This window comes from Xyrauchen texanus, chromosome 36 (assembly GCF_025860055.1).
Source record: "Xyrauchen texanus isolate HMW12.3.18 chromosome 36, RBS_HiC_50CHRs, whole genome shotgun sequence".
Taxonomy (NCBI): Eukaryota; Metazoa; Chordata; class Actinopteri; order Cypriniformes; family Catostomidae; genus Xyrauchen; species Xyrauchen texanus.
In genome coordinates, this window is record NC_068311.1 from 9,893,010 (window position 1) to 9,915,417 (window position 22,408).

The 22,408-nt window shown below is 38.6% G+C and overlaps 1 protein-coding gene across 4 annotated transcripts in view; it reads left to right on the forward strand.

The window, feature by feature from the left end:
- LOC127629781 (neurobeachin-like) overlaps nt 1-22,408 on the forward strand; it is a 351,376-nt gene that overhangs the window by 317,896 nt on the left and 11,072 nt on the right. For all 4 annotated transcript variants that reach the window (XM_052107020.1, XM_052107021.1, XM_052107023.1 and 1 more), the window contains 5 exons: nt 281-433; nt 6,418-6,588; nt 15,916-16,005; nt 17,505-17,697; nt 19,816-19,887. In XM_052107020.1, coding sequence (XP_051962980.1) covers nt 281-433; nt 6,418-6,588; nt 15,916-16,005; nt 17,505-17,697; nt 19,816-19,887 — 679 coding nt within the window. The remainder of the gene's footprint in view (nt 1-280; nt 434-6,417; nt 6,589-15,915; nt 16,006-17,504; nt 17,698-19,815; nt 19,888-22,408) is intronic.

The window sequence follows — 22,408 nt, forward strand, 5'->3', positions numbered from 1 at the left end:
TCCCACACTCTCCGTGTGTTTTTAAATGTTCTCTGATGGTTGTTCTCTGATGGTCCTGCACCGCTCTCCAGGGGTCTTTTTCTATGTTCGCTTGAAACGGACTACAAAACATGCAATGTTTAAAGTACTTGTATTTTTTGCATCTGCATTTTAACTCCCCTGTTCCCTGCAACAATATTAGTCTGGATTTATGTGATTTTAAGGGTTGAATTAAACTTATTTAGTTTTTTTCTCTCTCTCTCTCTCATTTCCTCTTCCTCTCCATTTTTGATGACCTTAGGAGTTGATCCCTGAATTCTACTACTTACCAGAGATGTTTGTGAACAGTAATGGCTATTGTCTGGGAGACAGGGATGACGGTGTGCCTGTGTGTGACGTGGAACTACCCGCATGGGCGAAGAAACCAGAAAACTTTGTCAGGATAAACAGAATGGTAAAAGTTGCACTCGATACCTTTAACTTTGAGACTCCAATTAATCTTAAAGGTGATGTTTCTAATTTTATACATATGTAACAGTTACTGTGAAAAACTGTGAAAAAAAAACTGTGACAGTAACAAACCTTAGTATTCAAGGGGTCTGTTCCATTAAACTGGATGTGTTGTTATTAGCGTTGACGATTTAACATGTCAAATCACTGCAAATAATTATTAGAAAAATTATGTTTTAAAAAATTAACACAATTAATCATGTCCCCAAGGAATGTTTCTACCACCAGATCAATTCAAGCTTTAAGTACCACCTGATTTCAGCAGGGAGCAGTAAGCGAAACAAGCTGTATAGGCAACGTGCAGCTGTAAAGACAACAAACCACACTCAGGCTGGCTTGACACGAGCAATAGCACAAGATGAAAACACATTCAAACACTGCTGGATGGAGCGCAATTCAGGATGCAGGGGTCTCAAGACGTGTTTTTCTAAGTTTTAAACTACGTTTAACTTGACAGTGTTCTAAAAACACTATTTGACACAACACAATCAAGATGCGACGCTCCAGAAGTGTCCGTCTGATGCATATACGTTGACACGTCCTTAGAAAAGCCCTTATAATAAATCTATCTCTGACAGATTGAGGAATTAAATCACAAAATGGATTTCTGTGGATGAAGGCTAATAATAGGCTTATGTTATGGATATGGTAATGAAATGGAAATAAACAATATATAGAATAGAGAATAAAAATTATTTTTGTACCGTCTTGCCAATGCTTTATTTGCCTGCCACAATAATGTAAGGCATTTACATTTTCTGATTTATTATATTTATAATATATTATATTTAGAATTATTTAATCAGATTTATTGAATTAAATAATAAATTTAATTCATATATATATATATATGCAGTGCAATGCATAAAATCATGGAAAAATTCTGATGTTAGTGATTTCGACCGTGGGTTGGTGCCAGATGTGCTGGTTTGAGTATTTCTGTAACTGCTGATCTCCTGGGATTTTTATGTACAACTGTCTCTAGAATTTATTCAGAATGGTGCCAAAAAAAACAGTGAGCGGCCTTGTTAATGAGAGAGGTCAAGGGTGGCCAGGCTGGTTCGAGCTTACAGAAAGGGTTCAGTAACTTAGATAACCACTTTGTACAATTGTAGTGAGCAGAATAACATCTCGGAATGCACAACATGTCGAACTTTGAGGCAGATGGGCTACAACAGCAGAAGACCACATTGGGCACTTTATTGGGACTATAGTGTTCCTAAAATAGTGCTCAGTGAGTGTATATCAACTTTATACATATATTGACTTTACCTTTCTTGCTCAGCAATATTCTCTTATTCTCTCTCAAACTGTTGCTACGCTATGACAGTAGTTGGCAAAATTCACCATAGAAGTGGACAGTTCACACTAATGTCTGCTATAGTCCCCCTTGTGGCATACTTGTGGGGAGTTATGCATCTGACAAATTTAGCAAATTCACACAAAATCAAGCTTAGGAGCGCCTGCACTCACGTGAGAATGTTTCGGCCATTAGTCCAGGACTGAATCCTTAATTCTCATATTTTAAATCTACTGTATCTATACCCTGACATCACATTAATTCGATCATATGTTACTGCATCCTGGTCTTCTGCAGGCCTCTGTTTGCTAGTGTTCCATTGTGAAGGTTGTAATTTAGTGCACTGCTCGATACTAATGTAATCTACCTCTGTCATTGAAGGATAGGCCCAGCCACTGTCCTTAATAATGTTACCCTAATGCTGGATTCATCAATCACGATTTGACTCTCATCAGACAGGACCTCATGGATATGTGTGTTTTTCCACCAATCCCTGAAGACTAGTGTGGGGTAGAAATTGTTCACTGCCTATTATAATTGCTCTGTGTAGCACATATACCCATAAAAACTAACAAAAATGGAGATATTAGCATTGTGTATGCTTCATGGTGTGTAAATCGAGAGTGTACTGTTCGAGTGTGTGCTGGTTCAATGCTGTTGGTTTTGTATAGTATAGGCACAAGTGCATAATGTTGCTAAAACAATGTATTAGAGGTGTGTTGCGTTAAGGCCTATTCTGCCTGAGGAGTGAGTTTATGTACTGTATGCATGCACTGCAGGAAACACACTTGACCTTTTCAGCTGCAGTGACAGTGCTGGTGTGTTTGTGTGTGCATGTGTGTCATGCAAATGACCTTTCCTCAGGCCCCACTCGTTTTTTCATGGTTTAGCACATTTGGCTATTCAGACATGCACACTCACTCATACACACATGCAAATATCCATATAAGTGGCTTGCTGTTAAAGGAATATTTTCCAAACCTGTCCAGGTCTCATTGTTTAAGGTTCCTCTGTCAAGTACAACTCTCAGACTCTTCCAAAATATGCACTGATTTGATCAGTCCGATCTTATGAAAATTACTGTGGCAACATGTGGCTCCTTACACATATAATTGAAATGTCCTTTGTCCAAATGACCAACAGATGAGGTTTTGAGGGTAATGCTCTATATTGAGTTTTAAATCAACAAATCCTCCTACCCTAAACCTAATAGATAGTGTCATAAAAAACGGAATTGCTGAACCAACCACGTCATTTTGTGGAGTTCCTTTGAGACTTTCAGCTTACATGTCAACTCTCATGCTCTTTGGGACTCGTACACTACACACTGCTCTCTCCCACCTGGAAAAAAGGAACACATATGTGAGAATGCTGTTTGTAGACTACAGCTACAATAGTGCCCTCCAAGCTTGATGTGAAACTTTGGATCCTGGACTTCCTGTCAGGTAGACGCCAGGTAGTCAGAATGGGTAGCAACATCTCCGCATCACTAATCCTCAACACTGGAGTCCCGCAGGGCTGTGTTCTCAGCCCACTCCTGTACTCCCTCTACACATGACCGTGTGGCAACACATAGCTCCAATACAATCATCAAGTTAACTGATGATACTACGGTGGTAGGACAGATCACTGACAATGATGAAACAGCTTATAAATAGGAGGTGCACACATTGACATACTGGTGCCAGGAGCACAACTTCTCCCTCAACATCAGCAAGACCAAGGAGCTTGTGGTGGACTTCAGGAGAAAAGACAGAGAACACAGCCCCATCACCATCAATGGAGTACCGGTGGAGATGGTCAGCAGCTTCAAGTTCGTCTGTCTCCACATCACTGAGGAACTCACATGGTCCGTCCACTCAGAGGCCATTGTGAAGAAAGCTCACCAGCGCCTATTTTTCAGAGACGGCTGAGGAAGTTTGGAATTAACCACCACATCCTCACACTGTTCTACACCAGCACTGTAGAGAGCATCCTGACTGGCTGCATCACTGCCTGGTACAGCAACAGCACCACCCGCATGCGCAAAGCCCTGCAATGGGTGATGCGAACAGCCAGGCACAGTGAGCTTCCCTCCCACCAGGAGATCTACACCAGGCGGTGTATGAGGAAAGCTCAGAGAAACATCAGAGACGCCAGCCATCTGAGCCACGGGCTGCAATCAGTTGAGCTACTGTGCAATTTGATCATGGCCAAACAAGCTTGTAAATGTAATTGGTTATGTAATGCAAATGTTAAACTGTTTCGCCACACAAGTCTTGCAGTATAGTAAAAGTGCTTAGATGTTATAAGATAGCATTGTGTGAGGAACAGGCATTGAGAAGTTAGTGTTTGTGAACTGATAATCTGATGATTTACTCATGATTTGTGTGAAAGAGAATATAAATCATGGTCGTTGGAGCACCTCTAGTGTTAATTTGACCAGGAATTTACTGCAAAATGTAGGTATAGTAACACGATTCTATGGGACCAGTTTGGATTTAATGGTATTTTCATAATTAACATAAGCTGGCAAAATGAACAGTGTATAAAACCTCTCCATTCTGTTTTTTAAAGGGACAGTACCCCCAAACATTTTAATTTCAAGTCATCATTTACCATACTTTTCCAAACCTGTGTGATTTTCTTTTTCTTTGGCACATAAAAGAATATATTTTGCAGAAAATCCAGAATACTCTTTTCCATATACAGAGAAATGTGTAAAAGTTAATCTCCAAAAAACAATCAAGCACCATTTATGCTGTCAGTATAATTTGTCCACTGCATTACAAGTCTTCTGAAGCCACACAATAGGTTTGTGTGAGAAACAAATTGAAATTTTAAAGCATTCAAATCTCATTTACACTTACAAATATGGACACTATTGGTCACAAGACACATTAGAAACAATTATGCGAAACATTCTGCAAAATATATATCAACAGAAGAAAGAAAATATTCCAGGTTTGGAACGACATCAGGGTTAGTAAAAGATGATAGAATTTTCTTTTTGGGTGAACTATCCCTTTAATTAAAACTGTGGGTATGTTTACATCCATTTTCAAAAATACTAACTACATTTTTGGGCATGCTTTTAATTTAATTTACTGGTTTGTTGGAATGACGTAGCTCAACAATTTAGTATTCGTGTTAGTTGAGTAGCACATATATTTTTAAACAGTCTACAGCTCTGTTTTGTCCTTAGGTCTTGTCCTTTCTTTCTGTTTCTCTCTCTCTCTCTCTCTCTCTCTCTCTCTCCACTCTTTTTCCCTCTGTCTCATTTAATTCCCTCTTTCCCTTCTTGTCTTTGTGCTCCTCTCTCTCTCTCTCTCTCTCTCTCTCTCTCTCTCTCTCTCTCTCTCTCTCTCTCTCTCCCTTTCCCTCCTGCCATTTCTTCCTCTCTTTCTTTCACTTAGTGTTCCCATCTTTGCATGTGTCACTTTCGATTGTAATGACATGCCCTGGGGGTAACTCAACCCCTGCGCACCACGGCTTACTCTGTTGGTAATAGCTGTTATTTCTGATGTGAGAGCGAGTGTGTAAATTCCAACAGCAGGGCCCTGAGTGTGTTTGTGAGTATGAGAGCTTGTGAGAGAAAGGGGATATGTATTTGTTTGCTGTGCTCTTTGTTCATTCTTTCCTTTTGTTTCCTTTGTTTTCTCAATATGACAATCGTTCTAAGGTTTTGGATACCTATAATAATTTTGTACATTGTTGAGCATTATAAGCAATAAACCCATAGTAGGTGGTAACTTCATCCCCATCATAATATTGGATAATCGGAACTCATATCTGGCCATTATCTTTTTTTTTTAAATGGGAGGAATGCTTTCTGCAAGTAACAAAGTCCAACTTTTTATTAGTTTAGCTTAACATAGGGACAAAAGTTGTTTTACTGTGTTCTACTTATATTCACACTTCTCTAATAAATTGGTTTTCGGTTCTTTAATATCTAATCTAACAATAAATTACAGCATTTGGTGAGTGTCTAAAGAATAGCACCCAAAGACATTACACCACTGTGCATTTAACAGGAAACAATGGTGTTCATAGGTAAAGTAAATTTAATGTAGAAAACTTTTTATATAGATATCTAACGTGTTTGCAATATAGGAGTCAGAAACACATAGCATTTTAGCTTAGCCCAAACAAAGATGAAAAAATGTGGTTAATATTTAGATTGCAAAACAACTTTGCATAAATGTATTGGCTTATAGTAAATAATAATAACGATTACCATTGTTATTTTTAATATGATCAATATTTTCAGAAATTAGTTCTGCATATTTGTATTCTGATACCTCAAAATAATCTGTGTCCATATTGTTATTAAAAAAACAATATTAAAAGATGTTTTTCATGCATCATTATAAAGCATTTTTAAATCAAACACTTAAAATCTTCTTAGATTTTCCATTCAGTGTGTGAGAGGTCTTTATTGATATATTTATGTTTTGGACATATTTCTATTGGTCTCGGACTATTGCAAGCCTTCTAAAACAGGAAGCATTGCCCAGAGTGTATATTTGTCTGTATATGTGTGTTTGTGTCTGCAGCTTTGTGTGTGTGTCTGTTTTTGCACACATGTGTTTGTGTTCATGTTGTGTATGTGTACCTTTCACCTCTAATTGCCCTGCTCTCTTTGACAGGCCCTGGAAAGCGAGTTTGTGTCGTGTCAGCTGCATCAGTGGATTGACCTTATTTTTGGCTACAAGCAACGTGGACCTGAGGCGGCGCGTGCCCTCAACGTCTTTCACCACCTGACCTATGAGGGCTCCATCAGCCTCGACAGTCTGACCAGTGATCCCCCACTGCGTGAGGTAGGTAGCCGTGGCAACATTGTCATGACAACAGTATCACCATAACAGCAGTTGCATCATTCGGAATTCATGGCTAGCACCACCTTTTGCTTTTTATAATTTGACAGTATTTGAAGAGTGGTACACTGCTATTTTTACATCCCATTCCAACTCTGAATTCTGATTGGATGAGCTGCATTCAAAACCATTACTTAAATGCACACCTGTGTCGGCACATTCTTTATTATTTGCACCAAGTTGCAAACAGCCTACAGTTAGATTAGAGAATTATTTTACTTGGCAGATTAATTTTTATTCCAACTTATTATTTACTTCTATTTACTACTTATTATTATAAAATCACTGTTCCCCTTCTGTTATCACTTCTCCCCTTCACTCACTCGACGTTGTATCGAATGTAGTGACACAAGGGGTCTTACTTGAGAGCCTCACGTACCTCTGAACTTGAGAAAAGGCGAATGAGAAATTGGCAGAGAGAATTTGCATGTCCTGCCCCGGACATTCGGGTATAAAGGGAAGGGGCGTGCATCTTTCAGTCAGATTTTTTATTCGGAGTTGAACGGTTGTGCAGCAGCAAGCTGAGTCTCACTACTCTTCCACTCAGAGTATTGCTGTTGGATCTACGGTGCGTTACCAGCGGCTTTCTCCCTCTCTGCACTCTATCCAGTCCATGCCCCTGGGCACTTCGACAGCGCTTCTGTAAAAGAGTGTATACCTCTAAAAGCGAAGTATCTTTCCCCTCTAAAAGAGAGTATTTTCATTCACAATAGAGCAATACACAGCAGGCGTTGAATATCCTTTTCAGGACGAGTCTTTTTAAAGATTTCTTTCCGCCTCTGAACAGGACGAGTCTTTAAAAAGACTCGTCCTGTTTTCTCTCCGCTTCTGATGGTCATAAGCGCTGCCTTGCATGTCTGGGCTGCGATCACACGGAGGCAGCATTTATGAATGGTTTATGTTCTCATTGCGAGAACATAGCCATGGCAACGTTGCGATCGTGGCTTCCTCCCTTCCTAGGGAAAACCACTTCAGCCGCTGAAGGCGATTTGGGGAGAGCAACGGGCTCGGTTTCGCCAGGTAAATCCCCACGAACCACCCACCCCCCAGTATGCTCGTTTGCTTCCGCCTGGGTCCGATGCAAGACTGGCTTACCTCATGGCCAGTCCATTGTCTCATTCGGACCCCGAGAACTGGATGATGATTGCGCCGCTGCTGACGAGCGGATGTCCACTATGCTTTCCCGGGCCACCGTGAGTGCGAGTCTGGACTGGAAACTTCTACCCCCTCACGGCTAGTCGATTGGTTCCTCGGGTCAGGGCACCGCTCATAGCCACTTTTTGGTTTTGATTGTCACACTAATGTTGGAATGTGGTCTTTTTAATCTTGTTTTGGACACACAATCTCTTTTTTTTCTTATATGTCAAAATTTTAAATGTTAATATGAGGGGATTGTCTCTCTCCATGTGGAATGTTCTTTTCTTAAGCGTAAGAAATATGATATCGTTTTTCTTCAAGAAATGCATCTTTCTCTGCAGAAAGCTGAACATTTTTGAAAGATATGAGGTGGGCATTTTTTTACAGTGCTGGCTCGAGTAAGAGCAGGGGAGTCTTTATGCTGATAAGTAATCTACAATTCAAATGTCTCAAACAGTATAAAGATAAATTAGGAAGAGTCATAATTTTTTTTTAGCTGAATGGCTATTTTGTCGCGGAAGGTGGAGTTTTCTATTCAGGGCAAGACAGTCATACTTTTAGTCGGGGGACAAAGCAGGGAAGAATCTGGCTAGATAATATAAAACAGAAAGAGTCTTTTTCTACCATTGCCTCAGTGAAATCTGCTGGTGGTGAAATATTTACCTCGGCCACTGATATTAATAATGCTTTTAAAGAATTATATCTTGATCTTTATAGTTCCACATCTTTGTCTACTGAAGAGGATATTTTGTGAAACCATTTGAACTTTCTAAACTGTCAGCTGAGCAAAAAAAATCTCTAGATTCTGAGATAACCTTGGAGGAGCTTGGCAAGGTAATGCCTACAGGCAAGGCTCCGGGGCCAGACGGCTTTGCCGCTGAATTTTTAGATCTTATGCTACAGAACTGGCTCCAATTTGCTAGAAGTTTATTCAGAATCATTAAAGAATGGAAAGGTTCCACAACCATGACACAAGCCCGGATCAGTCTCATTCTTAAAAAGGATAAATATTCAAGCGAGTGTAAGAGATACCATCCAATTTCCCTGATCCAGCTAGATGTTAAAATATTGTCAAAAATATTGACTATCCGATTAAGAAAAGTTATGACATCTCTAATACATATAGATCAGGTGGGATTTATTCGGGCTGTAAAACTACTGATAACATTAGGCGTTTCATCAATATCATGTGGTCAGTGGCAAATGATCTGACTCTGGTCGCTGCCATCTCACTTGATTTCAAAAAGGCTTTTTATATGGTAGAATAGGATTATCTTTTTAATATTTTGGAGATGTATGGGTTCGGGAATATTGGATGGATTTTGTTACTTTATAGACACCTGATTGTGGCGGTTCAAACAAATTGATTAATTTCAGATTATTTCACTCTGGATAGGGTCACCCGGCAGGTTCTGTCTTGCCCTGGAACCATTAGCAGCTGTGATAAAAAAGGAGGATGATTTTTCCAGGTGTGATGGCGGGAAGTGTGGCGCATAAGCTTTTGCTTTAAGCAGATGTTATTTTATTATTCGTCTCCGACCCTACTAGATCAATGCCTTGTCTCCACAGAATTATTCATTCCTCTTCTAAATTCTCAGGATATAGAGTTAATTAAATCTGACAGCATACTGCCCAGTAATGGCATTTCAATTGGGTGTCTTCCAGTGGCCCAAACAGGGCATTTGTATATTTTACAGGGGCATTATAACAGGGTATTTGGGTATTTTATTCCTAATCTAACAGCCTGATCTAATAATTGTGTCCTAGCCAGTGTTATGATCAGCAGACTATTCTTAAGGGATGGAAGTCGGCTGGGGCGCCTTCATTTCAAGAGTGGTGCACAGAGATGGGGAGGGTAGTGGCATTCAAGGAAATGTCATGTAGAAGGCTAGGCAACTTAGATTTATTTAATAAAAAATGGGGCAGTTATTTGGCCTTTTTGGAGGGCTCTCGGGGAGGGGCAGTGGAGAGAGAAGTGTAGATTTAAATGTGTGTGTGTGTGTGTGTGTGTGTGTGTGTGTGTGTGTGTGTGTGTGTGTGTGTGTGTGTGTGTGTGTGTGTGTGTGTGTGTGTGTTTGTGTTGTGACTAAACAAAATCCAAAATTACTCAAAACTGTGTTGTATTTTAGCATCTTGAAAGTAGTCACCCTTTGCGTAGAATTAGCTGACTTGATATTTTCTCAACCAACTTCTTGAGGGATGATTTTTAAACAGTATTGAAGGAGTTCCCATCTATGTTGGGCACTTATTTACTGCTTTGTTTCTTTTTTGTGTGTGTGTGTATATTCAAGTGTGACCACAGGGATATTTGTTGAGGGTCAGGGTGGGGTTGAGGATTGGGAGGGGGAAAGGGAATAATGGGGGTTAAATGTTGATTCAGTGAATATATGTTTTGCTTTTCTGTGTCACTTGTGTGAATCAATAAAAAGTGTTAATCGGGAAAAACATACTGTTATTCTAAAAACGTATTTTTGGGCTTTTTCAATATCCCTAATGTGAAATAACAAAAGTATTAATAGGATTTATTTTATGCTTACTGACCAAAATGTAATTAATCAAGCAATTAAGATGTAAATCAATGTTATTGATTTTCCAAACAATGCTCTTTATTGACTGGTGGAAGTTTTGAAAATAACTTAATTGCATTAGTGGGTATGATTCCAATTCCACGGTAGCAGCTGGTAGGCAGTGTGTTTCTTGTGGTGTATACCCCTTTCCTCCCTCCCTCTCTTTCTCCTTCTCTCTCTCTCTTTTTCTCGCTTGCATCTCTCCCGCTCCCTGTGATACCCACCATCTGCTCTCTGCAAAACAATTCATTTATATACTGTCACTTCTAGGACTGCCTTTATTTGTCAAGTGACCACTATGCAAATCTCTCACTGAACAGGGGGGCTAATTATCAAACAATATGGAGAAAGCGTTGCTTTTCATCATTCAATGCTACATTCCAGACAATGGCAATTATCTTTCTTTCAAGTGGCCGCTTTCTACAAAAGCAGCACTGTGAGTGCAATGGTAGCTGACAGCAAGGTTAGCCTCAGAGGAACCAGAGGATTTCAGCTTTTATTTCAGATGTGGACTTGTGAGTTTTGAGAAGTTTTTTGTTGTGTATTCTTGTCCATTGGATATCTTAATAAAGTGTATAATAATTTTTATGAGATCCAAGTATCAGGTAAGTGGCATTCAGGGATAGTTCTTTCTTTTGTGAAACTCAGAAAGAGAACATTTAAATAATATTTTGGCCACTCTTTTGCATACAATGAATGTAAAAGTGGCGTTTTTTCTTAAAAAAAAAAACCCATTAAAGTATCATAAAAATATCATAATAGTCATCTGAATTATTTTTGCACTGTATTCCAAGTCTTCTGAAGCCATACAATAGTTTTGTGTGACTTTGACGTGACAGTTTTGTTCTCAATGCAACTTTTGTACTCCTTCTGTAGAGCTTCGGGAGAGAAGATTTCAGTCTATTCATCACACAAACCTATCATATGACTTCCCTTTTTATTATACTGTAAAGAGCACCCAGAACATTCTTCAACATTTCTCATTTTGTGTTCCACTGAAGAATATTTATGAAACAACACTAGAGTAAGTAAATGATGATGAATGAATGAATATTTTTGACTGAAATATTCCGTTAAATGCTGACCCTAACTTTCAAATGCGAATTTGTTTTGCATTATTTGTCCAACAAGTTGAACAATTCCCCTTAAACTAAGAACATTGAAGGATTAACATCATTAACAAAGTATATTGACCTCAAGTTCGGCTTTTCGCCTACTGCCATTTGATACTGTTTCTGAGGTCCCTCTGTCTCAGTCTTAAGACGTGAGGCAGAAAGGAAGGAAGGCTTGTCCGGTATTTCGCTTATAAATGTGATCGTCACCTTCAGGCTATTGATTCATTCCACTCTGACAGGTGCATCCACAGCTCTGACATTAAGCACCGCAATTACAGACTTAAAATGTCAAACTGTGGAGTTAAGGGTCATAACTCATTCCAGGGTCGAATCAAAATGGCACCAGTTGATGATGGAGTCGCTAGACTCTTGTTGGGAAGATTGTGTTGCACTGAAATTGGTGTTTACAGAGAAAAAACATACCAGCAGTATCCCTAGTATCCCCTTAGCATGCAGACATCATACTCAAACTGAGTAAAACACTCCACAATCAGTAATTATCAGTCACTAATAACAATTTGTGCATGTTTTATGTCACAAATTAAATTATATATCCAAGAATAAGTGCAAAATGTCAATGGAATGAGATTTAGATGTTATGTCTATGTAATGCATTGAAAATAATGTGCATTTGGTTCTTATAAAAATCACAAGTAAAGCATATATTTATTATAAAATATTTAAAATTTTGGCATGATTGATTTTAAAACCAAAATCTAAGATTTTTTTGTATTTTGGTTGAATTTGTTTTTTAACTGTTCAGATGCGAACAAATGCTCTTTTTGAGTGAATGATGAAAATTTGTCATCAAACTTGTGAACATTTTTTGTGCAAATAATTATACTTTTGTGTTATTTACAGTAACTGCATTGGTCTTGGGGAAAACAGGTCTTAAGGCACTTTAATCATAATCATTTTAAAGTCCTTCCTTTGGGCAAAAGCAAAGATCTGTATTGCTAATTCTACATTACATCCTTGAAATTGCAGAGTTCTTTGCCTGTTGCCTGAAGACATTCAAAGCGATATTTAAACACAAATACTGTATGTGAATTTGCACTGTACATTCTACACGTAACCAATTCACTAACTGTTCATGCTCATATACTAGGAAAAATAGATATCTACAACACATTATTATAAAATTACCTTAAATCCATTACCTGTTGCTATGATTTATTTGATTGACACCTCACAAGTTAAGATGGATGTTTGTGTCCCTCTAAGTATGGCGGCTTGTAGCTCAGGGAGTGAAAATCAGCATTGACCTTATGCAAGACGTGTTTCTTATCAGTAGAAAAGACCAGGGGCTTAAAGTGGATTATATTAATGAACTGCCAGTTAAGGGTTAAAGATTTCTGTGTGTGATAGCATTTTGTCGTTTCCCAAAGCTGGGATGAACAACCAGTTGATGTTGTGGCTCTATTGACATATTGTGATGGTTTAAAGGACGTGACATGACTCACATGTAACCTTCGCTAAACCTTTGACTCTAGATATATTCTGTCAAAGGTGGATGCACATTATAACAGTGCAGAGTTAATGTATATGTCTTTCTGGTCACTAGTGTTTTGGTCAGTGGTTCACATCATTGTATGCTGGTGTCTTTACCATTTTTCTTATCTTTCTTAACCAGCAAGACTTTCTTGGTCATCTCACCAGAATGATCTTGCTGATCGACTCGCCTTACCAGCAAATTTTAGCAGTTCTGTACTGGTCCACCAACTAGACCTGCACCAAACCAGCACCACTTCCACCATTAAACAGCCTGGACCAACAAGGAAATTCAGCATGGTGGACTGAACATTCAGGAATTCTTGGGTTTTGCAGAAAATAGCAGCAAATCTGCATAAATCTTCAGCCGATGCCCCTCTCTTTGTTTTTATTTTTATTTATTCATAAAAGTGGTAAATCAGAGATCCCCCCCTCCCCAAATAATTATTTAAATTTCTCAAAATGATATCTATTTGCGTATCATTGTTTTAATATTGGAGTATTTTCCCCATTTATATTCAACAGCTTTTGACTTCCTAAAGGTACTCTTTCCTTCGTTTTTCTTCACTCTCATGACTGCGTTGGATGGCAGAAATATAGTGATACTTTCCACATGGCTGCCTGTTTCTCTCAGATCTCCAGATCAGATTTCATTATTTGAACAGACATGGTGACCCCTGTTCCTGAGCCTCAACAAAAATAGCTATAATGCGAGCACATTATTATTTGACAGACAGCAACTTAAAGCAGCACAGACTGACATTTAATTGTTGCCAAATGTGAGTAGTGAGAGTTCAGCTTAGAATCAGGGTCAGGCCTAGATGTGGTTTTGAGTGAGAGAAACATTTTCTTATTTTAAGTAGTTCAGTTAGCATTTTATGTTCCTCCCTTTTTAGCTTCCCATTGGCAATGTACTTAATAGTCAACATGCGTTAAATGGGAGATTGGAAAAGTGGGAGTTGCATACCAGAATGGAGTCAGGTGGTTGGGAGGATTGGTGACATCAGATGTAATGGAAAGCCATTTACTGTGCACCAATGAATATCACCATGTACTTGAGGTTAAACTGGTTGTAGATATTAAATTGTTGGCTTTATTATTTAATTTATTTTAGTGTTGCCTAGTCGCTGTTTTTGACATTCTTAAAGAGATAGTCAAGAAAAAAAAAACTTGTTCCAATCATGAATGATTTTATTTATGATTAGGTGAAATATTAAGGCCTGGCAGCCTCAGTCACCATTCACTTTCATTGTTTAAAATAAAAGATGCAATGAAAGTCAATGGTTATTGAGGATAACATTCTGCCTAGTATCTTATTTTTGTGTTCCATGAATGAAAGAAAGTCATACGGGGTTTGAAGAACTGAATAAATAAAACATTTTTAGGGGTAAATTATAAAGTACCAACAGAGCAGTTTTATTGTTTCTTTTTTGCCTGTTATGTGATTTGAGCCATTAACTGAATTATAGATTTTCATTGCAAAAACAATTGTCCAACATCCTGAAAAAAAGGAAATCTCCATTCATTTTTCTCTCACATACATCCCTCACAGTTTCATCATGTTATGTAATTCTGACAGACGCATGTCACCACGTGTTAGTGTTATTGATAGGGTGTATGTTTGTGTTTTGTTTGTGTATGTGTGTGTGTAGAGCCTGGGAGATGTGGAGAGTTTTGCGTGTGCCACTGTGCACAATAACATTGACAGACACCTACAAGCTCCCCTTGGCTGTTCCAAAGCTCTGATCCCATCAATCTCTCCTTTCCGTGTGGAGCACCTCCCACAGTCAGACAGAACAGCTTTCCCTTAGCTCTCTGAAGCCTGGTCTCTTTTGTCAGATCAAGTGCCTGGTTTATCCATGTCACCACACCATACATATTTGTATTTGCAACATTTTTTGAGTTTGAATTTGAAATTGTAGAATTTCCAGACTTTTTAAAGTTCGAAATTCAAAATTCGAAATTCAAATTTCCAGGTTTGTAGATTGTAGTATTCTATTTCTTGTCTCTAGCCTTTCGATACTCCCAAAGTTTTTCTTATGGGGGCAGTGGGGGTGGATTGACAACCATAGACTTTTCACTGACTCAGAATTATTTGACAAGAATAAGTGAATGTGGATAATTGACGTCCTGCCATGTGACATGCTAAACTTCATTACTTTTTAAACAGCATTTTGCTAGTTCTTATATAATTATTATGCATGCTGTTATTATGACAATATTTGTACTGTGATTTAAAACAGTGAAAACTTATGAAATGGTGAAAATGGTGACCAGTACTTTCCCTTAAATGTTAATCTAAAGTCTTCATGTTGATTAAAGAAACAGTTCTTGGACATGTTCTGCATCAACTACCCATGTATACCTATACTTTATGTGGGTGACATCATACAAAATATGTATACCTTGCTTTATACTCAAAGTGTCATTAGTATCAGTACTAATAGTACTACTAGTGCTAGTACTGCTGTGTGTGTGTGTGTCTTTGAGACAGAGTGTACAGTATGTGCTCTTTCTGCCCTTTGTCTCTGGCACAATAACATCTGAGAGGGAGGGTTCTGCTACAGTACTGGCTGCACGTCAGTCCAGGTTAACGTCTGCTTGACAATGGGGGGCGTAGGCCCTGCTCCTAGAAATGGGAACGGTTAACTGAGGCATGTTAATAAGGGAAGGCTTGTCTCTTCCATACTAACACTTGGATGACTCTGCAGGCTTTGATGGGGGGCAGGGGTGGGGTAGTTTGTGGTGGGTTTGGAAGTTACACTCACCAACCAACCCCCCCCCCCCAAGGCAAGGCAAGGCAAGGCCAAGCTGGGGGTGGGAGGGGATTTGCTTGCATTGTCAAGTAATGCATTGACCCATCACTTTGATGCCTATCGATAGTGACAGACTGCTCTCTCTCTCTCTCTCTCTTTCTCTCTCTGTTTTCTCTGTATCTCTCTCTCTCGCTTTTGCTGCAGGCCACGGAGGCTCAGATCCAGAGTGTTGGACAGACGCCATCTCAGTTGCTTATCGAGCCACATCCTCCCCGTAGCTCCGCCATGCACCTGGTGAGAACAGCGTGTGTTTGTGTGTATTAAAATCTGTGTGTGCAAGTGTTTGTTGTGCCTGGCAGTAGGGGAGTTATTATTTCAAAATAAGGGCAGTCACGCCTGACCTTCGAACCACTCCCAGACAACCAGAAGAACAGTTTCACGTCCATATGTCCATAATTTCTGTGGCCTTATTTTAGAATGATGCAGGATGAGGATATAAACATGCCCAGCTGTGCATAAACGCACTGTCTAGACACAGATATTGTGTAGTTAGTGCTTTATCCTTGTAAAACAACATCTTCACAGAGACACATATACTCGAGCCCTAACACAAATACATGACATACAGACTTGGCATTACTTCCTAGAGCACACAACTCCATCACAGTGGATCTTAAAGTAGTGTCGCTGTGTCAGGAAAAGTAGTGTCAACAGTGCTCCCTACTGGCCATATAAATCCTCACACCTGAATACTGATCCTTATACATCATTCAAGTCATATCAATCAGAAGCAGTTTACAACGTGAATTGCCCATACAAGTTTTGAAGCTAAGTTATATCATTCGTTGTTTGTTTATTTTGGAAAGAAATTGTGTGAAGTTAAGTTAATCATCAGCCGGGTTCAATACAAGTTAAGCTCAAATGACATCATATGTGAAATAATGTTGATCACCACTAATTATTTTGGCTCGTCCCTCGTTTATAAGCAGAAGTTGCAGTTACAATTGAAGTAAATGGAGACAATCCATAAACACTTAAATACACACTGTTTGCCCATGCAAATATTTAGATTAAAAAAAAAAAAGTTTAGCCCACCAGACACTTAAGTTACCTGGTGCATTTCTGGGTAAGCACCCAGAAATGGCATCATGAATGAAAAACGTAACATGAACCATTATCCAGCAAGTTGTCAAAAAGCCTTGTCTACTTGTCTACCAGGTCTATAGTCACAAAAAATATTCACAGATTCAGTTAAATATTGTGATACAGACTTCGTCAACTTCTGGCCGAAAATGCTTCTCTTAGTTCAGCTAAAAATTATGACGAAATGCTCTGAACTTTTTGTTCTGCTAAAGTGTTCTTTTGGTGCTGTTTGACAGGAAAATAAGTATATAGAGTCAAATTTAAACACTTTCAAAATCTGCAAATCATTCAATTAATTGCGATTAAATATTTTAATCGAATTACAACACTAGTTATAATTTATCGTGGGTGTGGTTTGGACGTAACTATTTATTTTCCTCCAAAAAACTCATTTTAAAACAATGCTGTGTATATAATTGACTCAGGTTTATTTGCCCTGAGTGCTCTAGTTCATTCAGAAGAAAAAAGTTTGACTTCTTCCATTGTATCAGTTAGGCTTTAGGGTCATCTTCCTGACTCTCCTCAAAAACTATCAAATTCTTTCCTCTGTTTCAACTCTTCTTACCTCTGTCTTTAATAACTCTCCTCGTCTATCTCTTCCTTCCCTTCCTCTTTTCCATTCTCTTTTCTTTGCTTTCTCTGTTCAACAGTGTTTCCTTCCGCAGAGTCCGCTCATGTTTAAGGATCAGATGCAGCAGGACGTCATCATGGTGCTGAAGTTTCCCTCCAACTCTCCCGTCACCCACGTAGCCACCAACACACTACCACACCTGACGCTCCCCGCCGTCGTCACTATCACTTGTAGTCGACTCTTTGCCGTCAACCGCTGGCATAACACAGTTGGTGAGTGGAGATGGCAAAATATTTTGGGGGGTTTTGGAATGTATTTGGGTTTGAGCTTGGTTTATAGGGGTATTTCTCAATTTCTTGTGCTTATGCATGTATGTAATCATGTAATCCATAAATATTTAACCGTAATTTGATTACACATTTAAAAATCTAATGTAATCTAATAGCAAGTACTTGATTTTTGCAATCTGATTATGTAATCCAGATTACTGTGCATGTAGCCTATTACGAAAACATTTAAAGCGGTAGTCAGTCACCTTTTAATTTTAATAAATATATTGTAATCTACTATGTAGATTTTAATAAACATTTTGAATTAATAAAAAAAAAAAAGTCAGGTTTGTAAGTAAATTAATTTGAATGATTATTTGGTAGTTGACACATAACACGTCCATAGACTTTTTTTTTTTTTTACAATATTTTTTCTTCAAATATGTAAGCATGTTTGAGAGATAGTGTATATCTTAAATCCTGTCACTGGTCACCATTTCTTTTAAGTTTACACTGCATTCACATATTTTTGCCTTTTTTGGTTCATTTTAAATGGCCAGGTAATGTGTAATTTATTTGATTATTTAATCAGCCAATCATGTGGCAGCAGTACAATGCATATAATCATGCAGATACAGGTTAGGAGCTTAAGCTAATGTTCATATCAACCATCAGAATGTGGAAAAAAAGTGATTTGGACTGTGGCATGATTGTTGGTGCCAGATGGGCTGGTTTGAGTATTTCTGTAACTGCTGATCTCCTGGGATTTTCAAGCAAAACCGTTACTCAGACTTGTGCCAAAAACAAAAAACATTCAGTGAGCAGCCGTTCTGCGGACGGAAACGCCTTGTTGATGAGAGAGGTCAACGGAGAATGGTTCGAGCTGACAGAAAGGCTACGGTAACCACTCTGTACAATTATAGTTAACAGAATAGCATCTCAGAATTCATAACACATCGAACCTTAAGGCGGATGAGCTACAACATCAGAAGACCCCTTTGGTTACTTTATTAGGACCATAGTGTTCCTAAAATGCTCAGAGTGTGTAGGGCTGTAGAATGTAGAATGATCATAATTTATGTGCAAGTATACATAAATATAAACAGGCAAATACATAACACCTGACAACATTTCACACACATTTAATGCAAATGCTACCCTTTGGCTTCTACTATATACTGTCAACCAGACACACATGCTCAACACACACTTCGCATTCTGATTACAGTCCACATGTTTCCACTTGGCCATGTGTGAACAACATTATTCAACTAGCCGCTCCCCAGGAGCCCCCCTCACCTGCGGGTCAGAGGCCGGGTGCCGTGGCGACTGGCTAAATTAGCCTATCACAGCCTCTATTTTCGCCTCACACCTCCCCCGCTGTCACGGCAACACCCAGTGATGTCAGGACCAAATGTAGCTGACCTTGCTCTCTCACACTACTAATGGCTGCAGCTGCAGGACCAGCCCTCTCTGGCCCTATGTGTCTCAGTCACCCAAAATAATGAGCATAATAAGGCCACCACATTTTCCCAATGTGGCTTTCAGTCTCTGCCCTGTAGGCCTGCCCCAAGGGTCCTGTAGCTCTGGTTTGCTTGACGCTGGAGAGAAATCAATAAGTGTCATGGAAATCTGGCTGGTGGGTCTCCAAATGGGGTCAGGAAATGTAAGTGCAGCGTAGTTCTAGCAGGAAGACTCGCAGCTGTACACCATCGCACCATTAGCTAGGTAACTCCTAGCCAGTCATTTGTCAGCCATCGCTTTATAAGTCTGCTTACAATCTATCACATTGCTGTTTGAGTGTGCCAACATGGCAACCTCCACCACCCCCCTGCCACCATTTGAGTACCATCATGCATGGGGGTAGGCTCCTCGCCCCTGCCTCCTATCTCCGGCAGGATCTGATGGTTCCGAGTAAAATCTCTTCAGACCGCCAGACTTACGCTAAAGAGAGACATTACATTTATGTTTTGCATCAAATAAATGTCATCATAAGCTTTATTTAAGTCTTTGAGTCTTTCTGATAGAAGCTGACTTGAATCTGACAGCAGGGCAGATGTCTGTAGGATAAAGTTTTGCAAGGGTGTGTCTGCTGTTTTATTTTATTTTTTTGTGTGACAGGTCTTCGAGGAGCTCCAGGATACTCACTTGAGCAGGCCCACCACCTACCCATTGAGATGGACTCTCTGATTGGTGTGTATGAGAAGCATAACATTTGTATTGGCTTTCATTTTATAGTAGAATAGCTATAGAGTGCAGGAGTAACTTTCTGGAAATTAAAAATCCCATTTATTTTCTCCATGGAGAAATAGATTTTTAGTGGTAATTTATAAACCTTTCAACAGACCTACGGTTACTCTAAGATTAAAGAAATCATGTATGTTTCTGTAGAAACCAAAATAAATACTACATTAATGCTACAAGACAGCATCAAAAATCAGATAAGTCACAGTTGCCATGGAAATGAAAATTTTGGCAAAAGAGTAGTGAACGCCCACTCCCACGAAGCATTGCGAATTACATAATCAAGAATGGGAAGAATCCATCTGGAACCAAGACCATTGAAAAAGTGGACGGCCACTGTTGCCGTATATTTGTGACATATTTAACCCTAGAATGCATATGTTACTTCAACCCTCTTAAATACATTTGTGGGTCAAAAAAGGCCCAGGTGAAATCTAGATGCTTATTCTTTATAAAAACGATTTTTTTTTTTCTTCTTTTTTCTTCTTTTTATTTTTTTATTACACTGGCAGACAAAAGTTTGGAATAATGTACAGATTTTGCTGTTTCGGAAGGAAATTGGTACTTTTATTTTATTTTTATTTTTATTTAGGTGGCATTTAACTGATCACAATGTATAGTCAGGACATTAATAATGTGAAAATATACTATTACAATTTGAAAAATTTCAGAACTTCTTAAACTACTTCAAAGAGTTCTCATCAAAATCCTCTGCATGCAGCAATGACAGCTTTGCAGATCCTTGGCATTCTAGCTGTCAGTTCAGATACTCAGGTGACATTTCACCCCACACTTCCTGTAGCACTTGCCATAGATGTGGCTGTCTTGTCGGGAACTTCTCACGCACTTTACAGTCTAGCTGATCCCACAAAAGTTCAATGGAGTTAAGATCCATAACACTCTTTTCCAATTATCTGTTGTCCAATGTCTGTGTTACTTTACCCACTCTAACCTTTTCTTTTGTTTTTCTGTTTCAAGTTGCTTGGCCTGCACCCCCGAGTCTCTTTACTGTTGTATATGAAACTGGTGTTGAGTGGGTAGAATTCAAAGAAGCCGTCAGCTGAGGACATGTGAGGTGTCTATTTCTCAAGCTAGAGTCTCTGATGTACTTATGCTCTTGTTTAGTTGTACATCTGGCCTTCCACATTTATTTCTATCCTTGTTAGAGCCAGTTGGCCTTTGTATTTGAAAACCCTTTACAAGTTTCAAGAGACAGCTGTTTGCTTTTTGCCATTTTTGACACTGTTATTGACCTTAGGGCATGCCAGTCTATTGCATACTGTGGCAACTCAAAAACAAACACAAAGACAATGTTAAGCTTCATTTAACGAACCAAATAGTGTTCAGCAGTGTTTGATATAATGACAAATACATTTTTGGTACCAAATTATCAATTTAGCATGATTACTAAAGGATAATGTTCTGCTGGAAATTGGGCCTTGATGGTGCTGTTTTTTACATCAGTAATGTCCTGACTATACTTTGTGATCAGTTGAATGCCACTTTGGTGAATTAAAGTACAAATTTCCTTCCAAAACGTACAAATATGTACATTATTCCAAACATTTGGCTGCCAGTATATATCTAATGATAATTGTATTAGCAATATACCTTTTGATATTGTATGCATTTCTGAAGACTTTCAGACATATTGAAGATGGATTAAGAGTTTTGGGTGACTGTACAGTAAGTAAGCCTTTATAACAGAATGATGTCCTATTTCCAAGTTTGGTGGTAAAATGAAATGTCTCAACAACTCTACCACCTTAATTGAGGAATACCTGAAGTTACAGATCAAAAGTCCAGTTTGTGTATAAATTGTGTCTTAAAAACTAGTTGCTAGATCATATTTGACCCACATATGCGTTCTATGGTTAATTATAGTATACTTCCCCTTTATGACAACTTATATACAAGTTATATTTAAGATATTTAATGCATATTTTAGAGTGTTTAGAGTTTGTATTACATTATTACATATTAATAAATGTAACTTATTATTAGGACTGTCAATCAATTGAAAATTTTAATCAAATTAATGACATGGTGTGCTGATTAATTATCGCAATTTCTGCACTTTCCATTGCTTAAATATATATTTAAGCAATATCGCAAGAGTTCAATATGGCCCTACATCAGCACTGCTGTGAGTGGGCTGCAGGCACAAGGCCACAGGTAATCACAGCAGTGCTGATTTAGGGCCATATAGCATGCTTGTGAGTTTGATAACAGTTCAATGCACAAGTCAATTAAAAAAAAAAATAAGGAAAAACTAAGTACGGTTCTAAAAAATTGCATTTGTGAACTACTGCTTACGCAATGGTTCAGAATCTGTTATTGCTAGTTCAAACCAAATGATGCGTCCAAGCCTCAATTAGTAATTAAAAAAAAAATCACTGTAGAACTAGTATCATGGCTTGGTACGTCTCTAACATGTTATTGGAGAAACAAGTAGAGATGGTAAATGGTG